Raw genomic sequence first — 17,000 nt, forward strand, 5'->3', positions numbered from 1 at the left:
GACCAGGTGTCTAAAAAAAAGACATAAGCCCGTAACTGAAAATTGTGATTTTAAAAACAAATTTAAACGAACGCATCCAAAATTTAGCCCTTGCACAGGTCAAAAAACAACTAGTTAAAGTATTGTAATATAACTTAAGAGAAACTTACCTGAGTAGAGCTTGCTTCTCAATGAGGAATCTTCGTTCTTTTTCAGCAACGTTTTTTCTATGCAATTCCGTTAATCTTGTAAGACAAGCATCATGATCCTCATGAAGACGATGAATGAATTGGTCTTCCTAAAAATTGTCCATTAAACAAGGGGTAACAAGTAGATCTAAGAGGTTTAAGGGGATTTAATACCTTAAAATCATTTTGCGAGATTCGGTGTCGGTTGACTCAGAGACAGACAGTCTAGGCAGAATAGACTAGATAAGACTACCCAAAGGCCCATTAGCGAATTCTCCCGGGGGACTAGCTAACATCGAGATACGAGCTGCTTGACAATTAAATTCGACAACAAAATTTTACGTCCTGCGTGTCGGTAAGGTTTTCAATCAAAGCGGGTAGCACTACAGGGAATTCCTACAACTGCCAAATTGATCAAACGATATTTCCTTTGAGCTGAGTTTTAGCGTTTTTGGGGTAGATATATTAGAACATTTTTAGAGATTATTTTTTTCCCGAAGTTTAAAAACAAAGCGGGTAGCACCACAGGGAATTCCTAAAACTGGCAAAGTGCTCAAACGATATTTAAAATAAAGTTCGAAATCTAAACTTAGAATTTCTTCCAATTTTTTAAAAATGACCCCTGAATCACAAAGGCCGTTTAATTAGAATAAATAGCTCTTTTGAATGTACTAAAAATACTTTAGCGTAAAGAGCAAGGTATTGACGAGGGGGAGAGCCCCTCATATACGTAATAACTTCTGTTCGTTTTAAGTTGTAATGTTGCTCCTTACTTTCAGTTGAAAAAACTTGTTCTTTTATTTAACTTCTGATCGTTGTTAAACAATGCTGGGGAAATTGGTGCACCCTTCATGGAAAATCATCTCCCACGTAACCCCCACCCTCACCAGAAAAATACTCCCTGAAAACGTCTGTAAACTTCCTAATAACCAACACTATATGAAAACAATGGACAAAGTTCATAACATGTAGCTGATCCCCCAGGGACTGTTGGGGATTGAGTCGTCCTCAGAGACATAGCTATTAGATTTTTCGACTTTGCTGAACAAAATGGCTATTTCAAAATTCGATCTGTTTACTTTGAGAAAAAATGAGCATGGAATTTGTCCTCCTTGTCCATTGCCTAGTTGTCCTCCAGTTTTTTGGGTCACTTAAAAAGGACACTAGAACTTTTATTCCCCGTTCAAATTAATTAATTTCCTCTCGCAGCATTCTAGTACTACTGGGCCAATACGATCACTCCTGATCGTATTTTTTTTTTATTGCGTCCCTTCTTTGTAGCTCCTTTTTGTATATCTACGATTAGCTTATACATAAAAAAAGCTAATGGAATCGTTTCCAAGGCTCTGATCCGTGGGTGGTATGCGCTCAAAGTTTTTTTTCAGGAGAAATACATCAAGAGATAAACTTCTTCTTGAGTTCAGAGGAGGGGGTATCAAATTACAAAAAAATATATTTTCATTTGTAATAAGAAATTATTATAAACAGATGGATATTTAGACCATGAGAGAAAGGGAGAGACAGGAGAGAGTGAGAGTGAGAGTGAGAGAGAGAGAGAGAGAGAGAGAGAGAGAGAGAGAGAGAGAGAGAGAGAGAGAGAGAGAGAGAGAGAGAGAGAGAGAGAGAGAGAGAGAGAGAGAGAGAGAGAGAGAAAGGGAGAGAGAGAGTGAGGGGGGAGGGAAACAAGGAATAGAACTTTACCCTTTCTGCATGTTCGATCTCCATCATTTCTTTCTTTTGCTGGAAAGACCTCTTTCTTTGATCCTTTGGCAGAAGTTCTGCTTCTTGTTTCGCAAGCTTAATCTCCTGCTTAATTCCTTCTCTGAACATCTTCAGCTCTTTTTCCTACAAAAAAAAGCAGAGTTAAGCCAGCTACCAAGTGGAGAATCCAAGCTGAGTTAAGGCAACTACCTCTTAATGAACATGCAAAATAAATAAAATAAGATGCAAAAGTAAATAAAAACTATTTTCTTCACCATTATTACTTCTTAACCATTGAATTTTACGAAAGGACTACCTTTTGTGGTAGTCCGAGCCGGGAACTGGTTATAATTGTGGCCGGGTACCGGTCATATTTGCAGCCTGGTACCGGTCATAATTTCGATCAAAGAAGTTCTAATAATATTGTTCCTATCAACCTCATTATCTAAAATGGATCTCACTGGCATTAATACTCCTCGTTTATTTTTTTCAACAATTTTGAACTTTAGCGAGGGTAACCCCCTTCCGGGAAGCTATGACGTTGCTAGACTCCAGGATGAGAATTTGAGAGAAACCTTCCACAAACAAACGAATGCTAAACTGGAGAGTTTAAAATTCCAAACACCAAAAACAAGAAGAAACAATAGGGAATTTAAAATTTGACAACGTAAAAGATGGAAGGCGTAATTTTAGAAAAATAATTTGTGAAGTCTCTGATGGTGTGTTAGGGATGAAAGCTAGGAACCCAGTTAGGAATATTAGTGAAAATGGTACAAGAGCTATCTGAGTGATAGACCATACGAAAATAAGAGAAATAAAAATTAAGTGGAGAAAGTATTAAAATATGAACTAAGAGTTGAGAAGTAGAGCCCCCGAGTATAATTGCCCAAGATCTGGAAGATGCAGCTAGACAGCAAATAGCAAAATATCATACTGGCATTTTAATAAACTGAGAGTCAATAAATTGAGAGTAGTGAAGCTCAACTTATACCAGTTAAAGAAAGGAACAGGGCCACAATTACTGATAGGAAAAAAGTTATAGAGGGATGGGTAGAACATTTTGAGAAAGTGTTAAGCCGGGATAGAGCTACAGGAAAAGAATTGAGGTATGAATATGATTTTTCAAACAGGGGAATTATATAGCAATCTTAACCCTAATCAAGCCTCTGTATAAGAAAGGTGAGTGTGGTAATTATAGAAGCATTAGCCTGGTTTCTGTAGGTAGCAAATTACTTAAGGAGCACAGCAAAGGTAATGGGAGAACACACAAACAAATGGGGAAGTAAAACTGCCCTGGAGTTACATTATGCTGATTTAATATTTAAGCATCCTATGTAAAAGTTTGAGAAAAATGAATGAACTTTTAGAAGTTTTACGAGTTCAGAGTGCTAGAATAAATTTGAAAATTAATGTTAAAAAAGACTAAGTCACTAAAGCTAGGAATAAGTGAAGATGAAAAGGTGACGATGTGTAACGAACAAATCGATAAAGTTGACAGCTCCACTTACCTTGGTAGTATTATTAGCAAAGAAGGTGGGAGCAGAGAAAACGTAGAATAGCCATGGTCCAGGGTGTTTTTCACAGTAAAAAAAAAGTTTGAAAGAATAGAAAGGTAACCAAGATTAGAATACTGAAAGCTACAGTGATGGCAGTGGTCAAGTATGGTTCTGAATCAAACACACTCAAAAAAACGCCGTAGGCTGTGCGAAAAGTGTGGTTCTATCCCCCTTTCTAGGCTATAATGATAGAACGGTTGATATAATGATAGAACTATGGCACGTTCTGCGAATGAAGGGTGACAAATTAACAAAGACTGTTTTTCTGGGCAACATTTTAGGGCAACAGGGCTAAATGAAAAGCAGAATGTCCTCGTTGGGTTGTGAGGATGTCGTAAAAAAATATTTAAGGGAAATGGGAACTTCCTGGGAGGGTGTAAAGAGGGAGACTTTGAGTAGATTATGATGAAGGAAGAGTGTGAGCTGCTGTGTTGGTCTTAGGCGGTTTGGTGCTGGAGTGAGTTGTTAGTAGTAGTATATCTTCAATATAACTTCGCCGAAATGATAATCTCACTTTTTACAATGAAATCCATACCTGATTAATCCTAATTTGCTTTGACTGAGCCTTGAGACTGGCTTCGTGAAGTTGTTCCTCTCTTTCCATCTGGGCCTTCTGAGCTTTCAACATGATATCCAACTCCAGGTCATAGTGCCGCAGAATTTGGTTTTTCTCTTGCTCAAACTTCTTTTCCTAAAATAGATTGATACTTAGTAAAATATGATAGCATAAAAACAAATTTATTAAAAGAGACTTAAATATGTTTTCATTGTTTCTTAAAATATCAATTAAAAAACTTTTCCAAAAAAAAATTTTTTCAAAAGAAATATAAAGAGCTAGTAGAATAATTTCATTGAAAATAATTATTTTCATATAATGGCAAAACAAAAGCGGAGCTTGCGAGGATGTGCTAAAACATAAAAAATAATAAAAAATAAAAAAAGAGTATTTTACTTTTTACCATTTGCCAAAACCAAGATAAAAATAAACAACAAAACACTACAATATAAAATATAAAACCCCAAAACAACACACACAAAAATACAGAAAAATTACCCACTGAAAATATAGTTAATCTGTTTCGAAAGCTCACCTACCAAGCAACTCCGCACGTAAATCAGATTTAAACTGGTTAAAATTACAATTTTCCTTAATATCCTCACCAAGTTTGTTCCAAAGCTTGTAAGCTCTATAAACATGAGAAAAAGAAGAGTATAATAAAACAAAGAAGAGCAGAAACCATTTGACCCAGGACGAACAAAAATAAGTATGAACAATCAGGTTAAAACTAAAGCAAACATAAATTGCCATAAAGAGGAGTAGGGGTAACACCCCTTCAAAAATAAGCGCATACGAATAAACGGTTAATATACACATTTACTTTAGCCTTCACAATATTATGTTAAATGTGCATCAACTATTATGCAAAGGAGGATCGTAATGTAGGTGGTGACCCTGCCTAAAGCACCAGGAATGCGTTTTAGGCCAAAATCTTGAAGCAAAAATTTGGTGTTTGTTCACAAATAATAGTCGATCTAAGTGAATCTCGATCAGTCAAACTATGCAAATTTCAATTTGCATAAAAGAACTACCTTTCTGGTTGTATATTCCAATTAGTGCTTAAACAAATATGTATCAATAGAATTCAATTTATATGCTATCCCGATGACAAGATAATTTTTGAATTTTTCAAAATAGGAAGAAGGACAGGATTCAGTTTATTGATTAGGATAATGCTTTTGATTTTTTTTTTTTTTTATAATAAGGGGCGTGGCGTCAATAAAGAAAGAGTTCAGTCTGCTAGGTGGGCAAATGATCACATAAATTTTCCCTTTTCTTTTCTTTTTTTTTTCAAAATAATGAAAAGGAGGATTCAGTTTATTGGCTTGGCAAATGATCACATAAATTTTACCATTTCTTTTTTTTTTCAAAATAAGGGCAACATTAAGAAGAAACAATGTTCAGTTTATTGGCTAGGGCAATGATTTGCCCTAGAGACAGAGACAGAGACAGAGAGAGAGAGGAGAGAGAGAGAGAGAGAGAGAGAGAGAGAGAGAGAGAGAGAGGAGAGAGAGAGAGAGAGAGAGAGAGAGAGAGAGAGGAGAGAGAGAGAGGAGAGAGAGAGAGAGAGAGAGAGAGAGAGAGAGAGAGAGCCTCTCTCTAAATTTTCCCCTTTTTGAATCCATTCGCTTGCTGAAAGACGAAGATGCAAATCAGCGCACTCTTTAGCTCTCTCTTCGAATACACTAATTCTTCATCCTTACAAATGGATTAATTCTCCTTCTCCCTAATGGAGCCGGATATGCGATCCAAGGGCTCCTATTGGAGCCCTTTCTTATGCGAAAAATTTTGCTGATTGTTTTTTTTCCCAAGTTGGCTCTATTTGGCATTATGAACCAGCTGATAATGAAAAAAAGAACAAATCTATTAAATCAGTAACATTTAGCATACAGCCTAGAGGTACATGCAGCCCAAATAGACAGCAGCGGGTGGGGCTATAACGTATTCACGAGGTTAGCGATATTTGGAGAGCCAGGAAAACATTTACGAGAGGGGGAGGCTAGGGTAGATAAAGCAGAGTTGAAGTTATAATCTGTAGAAGAAAACGTCTTCAATCTCCACTATACTTTTTGATTTCTTCAAACATAGGATTGTTAAAGTCTAGAAGCAAATATAAAATAAATTACATGACAGGATATACCCCCTAGACATTTAAGGAAAAGAGCCCCAGATACGTATAACTGTCAAAAAGCTCAACATAATTTTTCTATTTTACTTTCAATTTAGAGAATACATTTGCGATGACGTTATATAAACTAATTCCATTTCTTATTTGGCATTACTTATCAGTTTTAAGCTAACAATGAAATAATAATAATGCTAGCTGGCTTCATAGAGGACCGAAGAGGGCCCAAGGGAGAAGGGGCTTAACAGGTCTGAAACTTTTCCCACTGAAGTATTTTTCAAACTATTATACTGTTTCAAGATGCTCCTGCTATTGGGAAATCAACAGCATCTGAAATAATTCTGTATATTGACAGCATTATAAGTTGTGAAATGCCAAATATATTAACAAGTCAACCATGCACAAACTACTATCAAATGCACCGTAGCACAGTGCTACGGTGCTACGTCGTAGCACCGTCGCAGTAAATACACTCGAGAAAGTACAATAGAAAATGAGGAAGATGGGTCACATAGTGTAAATTTGGCTTCCCTTGTCATAGGCAGCACAATAGCGCTGCCTAAGTAAAGAACAATGTTGGCGCAAAGCGTTATTCATCTATTTATTTATTTTTTAGGATCAGGGCACTTCCTATAGAAGGAGTTGTCGAAAAGGGCTAAAAACCTTCGAAAGGGCTCATTCAATAGGAAATTGAAAGTTCGAATGCCCTTTTTAATAGTCAAAAGTGATTGAAGGACAGCCAACAACCCCCCCCCCCCCCCACGCTCGTCATTTCCCCAAACATATCCAATTAAAATTTTGAGATAGTGATTTTGTTAGGCAGTGTTGAAAAGTTCAGTAAATATGTCTTTGAGGATGACAACACCTCCCCCCCCCCACACAGGCATCGAGAAAAGATCTTTAACTTATACTATTTGCACATTATTAAGTCACCCATTATCAGGGCCAGTATTGTACTATTTACAAAGTTTTGGATACTATATAACTATCAGTTGAGCGGCTTTTCTATCACTATGGGCTCCTTTACGTGTATTACGGTATTATATACTATGTAGAATATGTATGCATTTACATGCACTGGAGTTAATTTATTTAATTATTAGAAAGCAAAGGCAAATGATAGAATAATAAAATAGTGTTATTCTATAACACTTTATTCAACAGTGTTATTCAACAGTTATTCAACACATTTTTTTAACAGTGTTATTCTATTATTCTATAATAGAATAGTACATTCTATTATTTGAAAGTAATATTTGGTTGAAATAACGTGCTTATTCTGCTGCTGTAAAATGAATGGGGTCACCTTTAGAATGGCGCAGTCCAAATAGAAAATCACCGTAATGGTTCCAAACTTCTACTATTTGAGATTGCCGAAAATTTTAATAGAAATAGATGTATATCTCTTGACAGGTTCCATACGTTACCAACCATCTCCATCAAATAACATTTTACTCTGATCTACTTGGATTCTAAGAGGCCCTTTCAGTTAAACACTATTACAGAATATTTGTACAATTCAATTGGTAACAAACTTACTTGCTGCGCCCTTAGAATTAGGGAGTGGGCTTCAAGGTCCTGCATTTGCTTTTGTTCGATTTTCTGTAGCATTTTAAACTCACGCAATTCCTGCTTTCTAAGAAAAAGCTCGTCGTGGACTTTTGTTCCAGCTTCGTCGGTATATATAACCTGGAATGAAAGGAAAACTTGTCACTAATCAATAAGTTATTACATAGTTATTATACAGGCATCATAGTTACTATAGACAATATTAATATATGCTAGCTACAGATTTCCAACGAAAAACAGATTTTCCCATAACACCGCGTCACTAGTCTAATGCAGCTCTTCCTTGATTTGCACCGCTCTACCCCACCACACATAATACAAGTTTTATTCCATGAACAACCCCAAGAGCTTTGCATACAACTAAGACTGCCTTCAACAAGCGAAAACACATGCTACAACTCTCAACTACTACTCCAAGTATCCTTACCATTCAACCCCACGTTTCCAAATTAAAAACTTTTAATGTATCTGGTCCATGTTTTAGCATCTAAATTTTTTATAGGCAAATTTTAATTTTAACTAGACCTACGTTGCTTGAGCAACGTGAAGTGTTGCGGCAACCTTTCTCCAGCTTCACCGAATAAAGTGTTGCGAGAGCAACACTTTGGTTTTGTTTCTTTGCTATCGGTTAAACCCTGAAGTTGTCACCCTATCGAAGCTTTTAAAACGTTATGTTCAAAGAAGAACGCGATCAGCAATCATATGATCCAAGGCTATTCCTCAGCGTTGAAAAAACAACAATAACAAAAGAATATCGAAAGAAGGGACTAAATTGACTTTGCAGCCAGTTTAACTTTATCCTTTTCAATCGTAGACATCGTGACGGATGAAAACTTGGAACAATATCTTATATAATCTAGTTGGTATTATAAAGCTATCCGTAACTTTTCAGGATTAAAATACCATAGGTGACACTAATTATTACAAACTACCTTATTGTTTTACGTTATCGTTTGTACCCGTTGCGTAAACACTTAATTCTAGGTTACAGTGAGTATGGGCAGGCTACACCAACTAGCAAAAGTTACAAACCCTCTTAACTGAAGATGATTGTAGCCTAACAACCGATTATTACTTACAAGTCCCCTGCATGTCTTACCCCTGGAACCAAATTGGTTTTACCATCAAATACACCGGAAACAAATAATAAGTACACCAACTAGCCAAAGTTGCAAACCCCTTATTGTCGAAGATAAATATGGTCTAACAGGCGCCTACTGCTTACAAGTCCCCTACATGTCTTAGCACTGGAACCAACTCGGTCTTAACATCAAATATACAGGAAACAAATAATAGGTACACCAAATACCAAAATTGGCAAACCCCTCACTGCCGAAGAGGATTATGAGCTAACAGCCGACCTTTCCTTACAAGTCCCCTCAAGTCTCACAAATGGTATCGGCTTATTTTTGGTTTTAGTGTGTACCCTACTACTGAAGTTGTTAACCCCTTGAAACTTTCAAACTAGTATATATCATGAAGGAATTTTTGTACCAAAAAATGGATGACATATACTTTGATCAGCTCATCAAAAGCTATCGATTGCCGTTGAAAAAAAAAATGCTATCTGTCTTAGTTCAAAAGTTGATTTTTTTTTTTTGCCGTAGACCAACTTTCTAACGTCACCACTTAGAAAGGAGCAAAGGATATGCTCCATTTTTTTAGCAATGACAGAACTTTTAAAGTTTAAGAGGTACATCTGATAACACTTCTCTACCTCAATCCCGAGTCCGAAAAAATAAATGATAAACCCAGCCAAAATCACGGCAGCACTTTCGGACCCGTGGGAAAATGCCGCTTTTTTGCGTCCGTAAATTTTTCTATTTATTACTCAAAGATGATATATTGGCTGTGGAGCCGAGTAACTGCCGCATATTTAGATTTTAGTCCATCTTCAATTTGAAAGTGGTGCCTGCCTGCTTGCCTGCTAGAACGGAGCTTTCCACTCGAAAGCAGAAACATGGTTTGATGAAACGAAAGCTTGGCTGCACAACTTCAGATACTCCTCTCTGACACAGGCTATATAACTCCACTTTACTTCGCACACCATAGGCTCTGGCTCGTGGACAAGCAAAAACCATCTTTTTTGGCCCCAGGCAAGAATTCTGCAGAGCTTTCCAAAATGTAATGCCATATTCATCAATCCGGCCTGAGGTCCACACTTTCCGTAAAAACCGCACAGGTTAGACCCTTACCAGTTTCCAGGAATAAGCCAACATCGGCGGCATAGGAAGAAAAAAAAAAAAAAAAAAAAAAAAAAAAAAAAAAACCGGGAAAAAACCAAAGTGTTGCTCTCGCAATCACAATTCTGAGTAGGGGACTAGGAGTTACCCAAAACCCTCAAATGCCTCGGCTTGTCTTTTTTTTTATAAGGAAATACATATCATCAAAACTTCGTTTCTCTTAATTTTTCAAATGGTGGGACAAAAAGTTTTTTTTATTCCAACGATTTATCATTTATAACACTTGTAGCTTTTGGTTTTGGGGGTGTTGTTTCTCTTGGTCTTATCACGTTTCATAGTTCAGGTGGTGGTTCCAAAGAATCATTTGACGGTCCAGGTTGTTGATCTTCACCCATTGTGAATTCATTTTGTTTGGCTTACTCTCTCGGTCTTATCACATTTGATAGTTAACATTGGCTGGCTTGTAATCGCGTGTCTTTGCTCATTTTCATGAAAATTACGATGCTGCTGTTCTTCTTACCACGTGTGTCTTAGGTCTTCATTTTCATTTTTACTCGCTCACATGCCTGGTGTCGCATGTCTAACTGCGACTGTCTTTGCTCTTCATTTTCATTTTTGACACGCTCTAATTTTTGTTTTCGCATATCTTCTACTCGCACGCGTCTTTGCTCTTCATTTTCATTTTTGAGACGTTTTGCTACTCACTGTTGCATATCTTTCAACTGTATTTGCCTTTCTTCTTCATTTGGGATTTTGATTACTCAAGACAATTTAGCAATACCTTTTGCTTTAGCTGCCCGTATTGGTGTTGTCGCAATTTATGGTCCATGTTGTCGATTTTCACCAATTGTGAATTTAATTTGTTCGGGCCGTTTTCTCAATCTTATCATATTGGATCGTTCAGGTATTTATCACTTAAAGGTCACTTTCAGAATCATCATTTAAAGTAACTAAAACTGCAAATTTTTGTTTTTTGGGCCTTCCTACAGACATTATATTATATAAATAGCTAACAATAAAAAAAAACAAGAGCTAAGAGCTCATATGGCACTTGTGACGAGGCCGGAAGAGCCAAGAGCTAATGAGGTATGAGCACTGACAAAATTGAAACTCAATCATGAGTTTCAATCATTGAAACTCTCTCATTGCTTTTGATACTCAACGATCTTACTTATGCTATGAGTGATATGACATAAAGAAAGGCTATAGATGATATCGTATTAGGAAACTTTTGTAAATACAAGCCGTCAGTGCAATAGAAGGAAACTTTTATGTTAGTACATGACGTCATTTGCAAAAACCGAAATTAAGGCTCTTGTTTTCAAACTTTTGACCTATCTAGATCGTTTTTTAGACGAGAATATCCCCAGAATAGCAATTTCCCCGAAAAAAACATGGAGCCGTTTTCGAGAAAAAATAAATACATAAATGTACAATATACAATTATTGCTTGTTTATAAAAATAGTAAGTTTTTTTTTCGGGTCACATTGGATTATAATTTAACAACAACTAATATCACAAACCTGAGATGTGGTAGTAGTCACAGCTACGCCATCTATTACAAATTTGCGTGTCCTCCGTCGAGTTTTTCTCAGTCGTCGCTTTTCTTCTTCGGCAGCTTGAGATGCATCGGATCCCTTTCTAACTGGAGGCTACAAACATAAAAAATTTTTTAAAGTCCAGTTTTAAATTAGGAGAGGAATAAAAAAAAAAGCAATGAAACACTATAGTGAGTTACTCTAAAAAAATAATAGGAAACTATTTTTCGACTTCCAACTACATATCAGATGTAAAGAGTACCTTGGGAGATAGAAAACTAAAGTTGAATATGATTAATTTTGTGTTTTAAAGCATTTGTTATGCGTAAGCTGTTTTGGTAAAAAAAAAAATTTAATACAAAATTTGTCGTTAGTTTTGACTATTTTTAGGAAATCACCAAAATTACAATTCTTTGGAAAAGCGTATCCTAGAAAAAAGTTTTTCAAAGAGCAGTAGTTTTCAGCTATATAAATTTTGTTCAGGCTGTCATTATAAGAGAAAGAAGAGAATAAAATTCGTGAGATTCAGAAATAATCTTTAGCTTTTCCAATTTTAAGTGGCCTCATTACTAAATGAAAACAAAATGAAATGCCATCGAAGAGCCATTTTTTGCTTAGAAAACCAAGTTTTTATTTTTAAAGTTTCTTAGTTTTAACGATTTTGGGACAGAAAAATACATTTTTAAAATACAGACATAATTACTAGTTTTTACACATTAAAATCTACCACCAAATCTAACAAACTGACTGAAAAATCTCCTGACTTCGGCTACACCACTTGCAAACTGACAGCTTATAAAATCTACAAAACGTTTAACAAACATCGAACGTAAAATCAGTTTGACCGTTCAAAATTTTTCAGCAGCCAACCAAACATCGAATTTAAAAATCGATTTGGTCAAGCCGTTTGACCTTTCTTTCTCTATATATTTGGCTTGTAAAATCTACAAACCTTTTAAAATTTTCCAGAAGCCAACCAAACATCAAATGTACAAATCAGTTTGGTCGAGCGATTTGACTTTTCTTTCTCGATATATTTGGCTTATAAATTCTACAAACTGTTTAAAATTTTTCAGCAGCCAACCAAACATCGAATGTAAAAATCGGTTTGGTCGTGCAGTTTGACTTTTCTTTCTCAATATATTTGGCTTATAAAATCTACAAACCGTTTAAAATTTTCCAGAAGCCAACCAAACATCGAATGTAAAAATCAGCTTGGTCGAGCGATTTGACTTTTCTTTCTCGATATATTTGGCTTATAAATTCTACAAACTATTTAAAACTTTCCAGCAGCCAACCAAACATCGAATGTAAAAATCGGTTTGGTCGTGCAGTTTGACTTTTCTTTCTCAATTTATTTGGCTTATAAAATCTACAAACCGTTTAAAATTTTCCAGAAGCCAACCAAACATTGAATGTAAAAAACAGTTTGGTCGAGCGATTTGACTTTTCTTTCTCGATATATTTGGCTTATAAATTCTAAAATCTGTTTAAAATTTTCCAGCAGCCAACCAAACATTGAATGTAAAAATCAGTTTGCTCGTGCAGTTTGACTTTTCTTTCTCGATATATTTGGCTTATCAATTCTACAAACTGTTTAAAATTTTCCAGCAGCCAACCAAACATTGAATGTAAAAATCAGTTTGGTCGTGCAGTTTGACTTTTCTTTCTCGATATATTTGGCTTATAAATTCTACGAACTGTTTAAAATTTTCCAGCAGCCAACCAAACATCGAATTTAAAAATCGATTTGGTCAAGCCGTTTGACCTTTCTTTCTCTATATATTTAGCTTGTAAAATCTACAAATCGTTTAAAATTTTCCAGAAGCCAACCAAACATCAAATGTAAAAATCAGTTTGGTCGAGCGATTTGACTTTTCTTTCTCGATATATTTGGCTTATAAATTCTACAAACTGTTTAAAATTTTTCAGCAGCCAACCAAACATCGAATATAAAAATCGGTTTGGTCGTGCAGTTTGACTTTTCTTTCTCAATATATTTGGCTTATAAAATCTACAAACCGTTTAAAATTTTCCAGAAGCCAACCAAACATCGAATGTAAAAATCAGTTTGGTCGAGCGATTTGACTTTTCTTTCTCGATATATTTGGCTTATAAATTCTACAAACTATTTAAAACTTTCCAGCAGCCAACCAAACATCGAATGTAAAAATCGGTTTGGTCGTGAAGTTTGACTTTTCTTTCTCAATTTACTTGGCTTATAAAATCTACAAACCGTTTAAAATTTTCCAGAAGCCAACCAAACATTGAATGTAAAAAACAGTTTGGTCGAGCGATTTGACTTTTCTTTCTCGATATATTTGGCTTATAAATTCTACAAACTGTTTAAAATTTTCCAGCAGCCAACCAAACATTGAATGTAAAAATCAGTTTGGTCGTGCAGTTTGACTTTTCTTTCTCGATATATTTGGCTTATCAATTCTACAAACTGTTTAAAATTTTCCAGCAGCCAACCAAACATTAAATGTAAAAATCAGTTTGGTCGTGCAGTTTGACTTTTCTTTCTCGATATATTTGGCTTATCAATTCTACAAACTGTTTAAAATTTTCCAGCAGCCAACCAAACATTGAATGTAAAAATCAGTTTGGTCGTGCAGTTTGACTTTTCTTTCTCGATATATTTGGCTTATCAATTCTACAAACTGTTTAAAATTTTCCAGCAGCCAACTAAATATCGAATGTAAAAATCGGTTTGGTCGTGCAGTTTAACTTTTCTTTCTCAATATATTTGGCTTATAAAATCTACAAACCGTAAAAAAATATTCCAGAAGCCAACCAAACATCGAATGTAAAAATCAGTTTGGTCGACCAGTTTGACTTTTCTTTCTCGATACATTTGGCGACCAATGGGCTTAATGAAATAACGTACTGGACGATATATATACATATACTAATAAGAAGTAGCGATAATGAACCGGTTTATAAACTGTTTCGTACAAAAATTAGCCTTCAACCTCAAAAGAGGAGGAACAGATCTCATTTTGCAAGCTACTTGGACAGAAGATTTCAATTGAAAACTTAAGACCTTTCTTCTACAAATTCAAAAGGCGATTCTTATAATTTATACTCTGGCTCAGTGATAAATTGAATATTCCAATTTAGCAAATATATCCATGACGGCATAAGGCATAACTCTTATCCTTAAATGCCAAAATCGTCTCTATTTATGATAGGCGCATGAGTCAGAAACGTTCTTTTGAAGGAAAATGTTTTTTAATGCTTCCCATTCCATTATTTTAGTATTTATACCACTAAGGTATAAAGATATATTCATATTACTAATGAAAAAAATTCAAGGAAAAGAAAGAAAGAAAAATAACAATAGCCTCGGGCGATCTAAAATTGGGAAACCATTTGAGGGGTTGCCCTGCAACTGCATTTTTTTTTCTGCAAAAAAGATAATAATTTTGTTTTTTCATAGTACAATTTTTTAGTTAGATATTGTTTTACCTCCAAGTCATTGAAATTCGCTTTTACATTCAACCCAATTATGAACTCACAACTTAAAGAAAATAAAAAATAAAAGAATGAAAACAAAAGAAAAAATTAGAATAAATATACAAAAAATTAAAAAAAAAAAACAGAAAAAAGAGTAAAACCATATGAGAGAAAGATGGGTTTATTAATATAAATAACACAACAAAACAAGCAAATGGCCCGAAGCAAAGCTTGTTTGGGCTTACAACCCCAATACACATACATAAAATAAAATAAAAGAATATACTTGTCGTTGTTCTGGTGTAAAAAGAGAGTCCTTACTCCGGAGTACAACATTTTCGTCTTCCCCTTGGTGCAAAGACAGTCGACTAGAGTCACTTCCCGCAGACAAACATGAGCTTATTTCGCCATCAGATCTTAAAATAAAAATGTTGATAGTCATTAACATGGAATCTTGAAATCACAAGACTTGAAATCCTTTGTCCGTGAGGACAGAGGTTCAAGTCCTAGTGTCACTGGTCATTTGGTTTGGAACGGGGTGAGAAGTGTGACTCTGTGAACTCAGCCAGAGTCAACCTTTCTCTAAATAGGAGGCTAAACAGGAAGGGTGTGCGAAAGTACAGAATGGCTGGCCCCCATTATACTTCCTGGCTGAAGGGCCATGAAACGGAGATCAGAACTGCCAGTAGAGACTGTAAAGACTAGAGTCGTTTTCTTCACCTTCTTTACCTTTCGAAGGGGTTTGATTGCTCTGAAATTTTTACACTGAAAATTTATCAAAGATAATTCTTTTTACGATAATAATCAAACATAGAAATTACATTAACACTTACTTAAAAATAACGAAAATTAACTATAGCAATATACTACTAAATAGACACAATTGCTATGAAGGACTCATAAATAAAGCAAATCAATTCTTCTTCTTTTTTCTTTTTTTTTGCGTAAAACATTCAATGATTACGCTGTTATTATCCATACGAACATAAGACGGTTTTGCAATAGATTAAAAAAGAAAAAGAAAATAAGAGAAAACAAGAGCTAAGAGCTCATATGGCACTTGTGACGAGGTCGGAAGAGCCGAGAGCTCATATGGTACGAGGTCGGAAGAGCCAAGAGCTCATTTGGACGAGGTCGGAAGAGCCGAGAGCTCATATGGTACGAGGTCGGAAGAGCCAAGAGCCAAGAGCTCATTTGGCACTTGTGAGAAGGTCAGAACCTAAAGTTAAACTTTATAGTACAAGATCCTTCTAAATATCAAATTTCATTAAGATCTGGTCACCCTTTCGTAAGTTACAAATACCTCAATTTTCAAAATTACCTCCCCCCTCCCAATTCCACCAAAGAGAGCAGATCCGGTCCAGTTATGTCAGTCACGTATCTTAGACAGGTTTCTATTCTTCCCATCCAGTTTCATCCTGATCTCACCGCTTTAAGTATTTTCTAAGACTTCCGGCCCCCCCAACTACCCCCCCCCCCCCCAATTACGTTTGATCCGGTTGAGATTTAAAATAAGATATCAGAGTTACGAGGTCCTTCTAAATATGAAGTTTCATGAAGATCCGATCACTCCTTCGTAAGTTAAAATACGTTATTTTTCTTATTTTTCAGAATTACCCCCCCCCCCCCGCAATTGAGCGGATCCGTTCCAATTATGTAAATTACGTATGCAAGACTTTTGCTTATTTTTCCAACCAAATTTCATCCCAATCCTTCCAATCTAAGCGTTTCCCATCATTTTAGGTCTCCCCACCCCAAACTTCCCCCAATGTCACCAGATCCGGTCAGGATTTAAAATAAGAGCTTTGAGCCACGATATCCTTCTAAAAATCAAATTTCATGAAGATCCAATCACCTGTTCGTAAGTTAAAAATACCTCATTTTTTCTAATTTTTCAGAATTAACCCCCCCCCCCAACTACCCAAAAGAGAGCGGATCCGTTCCGTTTATGTCAATCATCTATCTAGGACTTGTGTTTATTTTTCCCACCATGTTTCATCCCGATCCCTCCACTCTAAGTGTTTTCCAAGTTTTAGGTTTCCCCCTCCCAACTCCCCGCCCCCCATCACCAGATCCGGTCGGGATTTAAAATAAGAGCTCTAAGACACGCTATCCTTCTAAACATCAAATTCCATTGAGATC

At 35.8% G+C, this 17,000-nt stretch overlaps 1 protein-coding gene across 2 annotated transcripts in view; it reads right to left on the reverse strand.

Moving 5' to 3' along the window:
• The window catches only part of LOC136025379 (serine/threonine-protein kinase 10-like), a 114,827-nt gene that overhangs the window by 18,999 nt on the left and 78,828 nt on the right, over positions 1-17,000 (reverse strand). For both annotated transcript variants that reach the window (XM_065701361.1, XM_065701359.1), the window contains exons 13-18: positions 15,145-15,274; positions 11,385-11,513; positions 7,648-7,797; positions 3,960-4,115; positions 1,869-2,012; positions 150-277 (exon numbers count right to left, since the gene is read on the reverse strand). In XM_065701361.1, the coding sequence (XP_065557433.1) occupies positions 150-277; positions 1,869-2,012; positions 3,960-4,115; positions 7,648-7,797; positions 11,385-11,513; positions 15,145-15,274 (837 nt within the window). The remainder of the gene's footprint in view (positions 1-149; positions 278-1,868; positions 2,013-3,959; positions 4,116-7,647; positions 7,798-11,384; positions 11,514-15,144; positions 15,275-17,000) is intronic.

The sequence above is a fragment of the Artemia franciscana genome, chromosome 3 (genome assembly GCF_032884065.1).
Source record: "Artemia franciscana chromosome 3, ASM3288406v1, whole genome shotgun sequence".
In the NCBI taxonomy this organism is placed as follows: Eukaryota; Metazoa; Arthropoda; class Branchiopoda; order Anostraca; family Artemiidae; genus Artemia; species Artemia franciscana.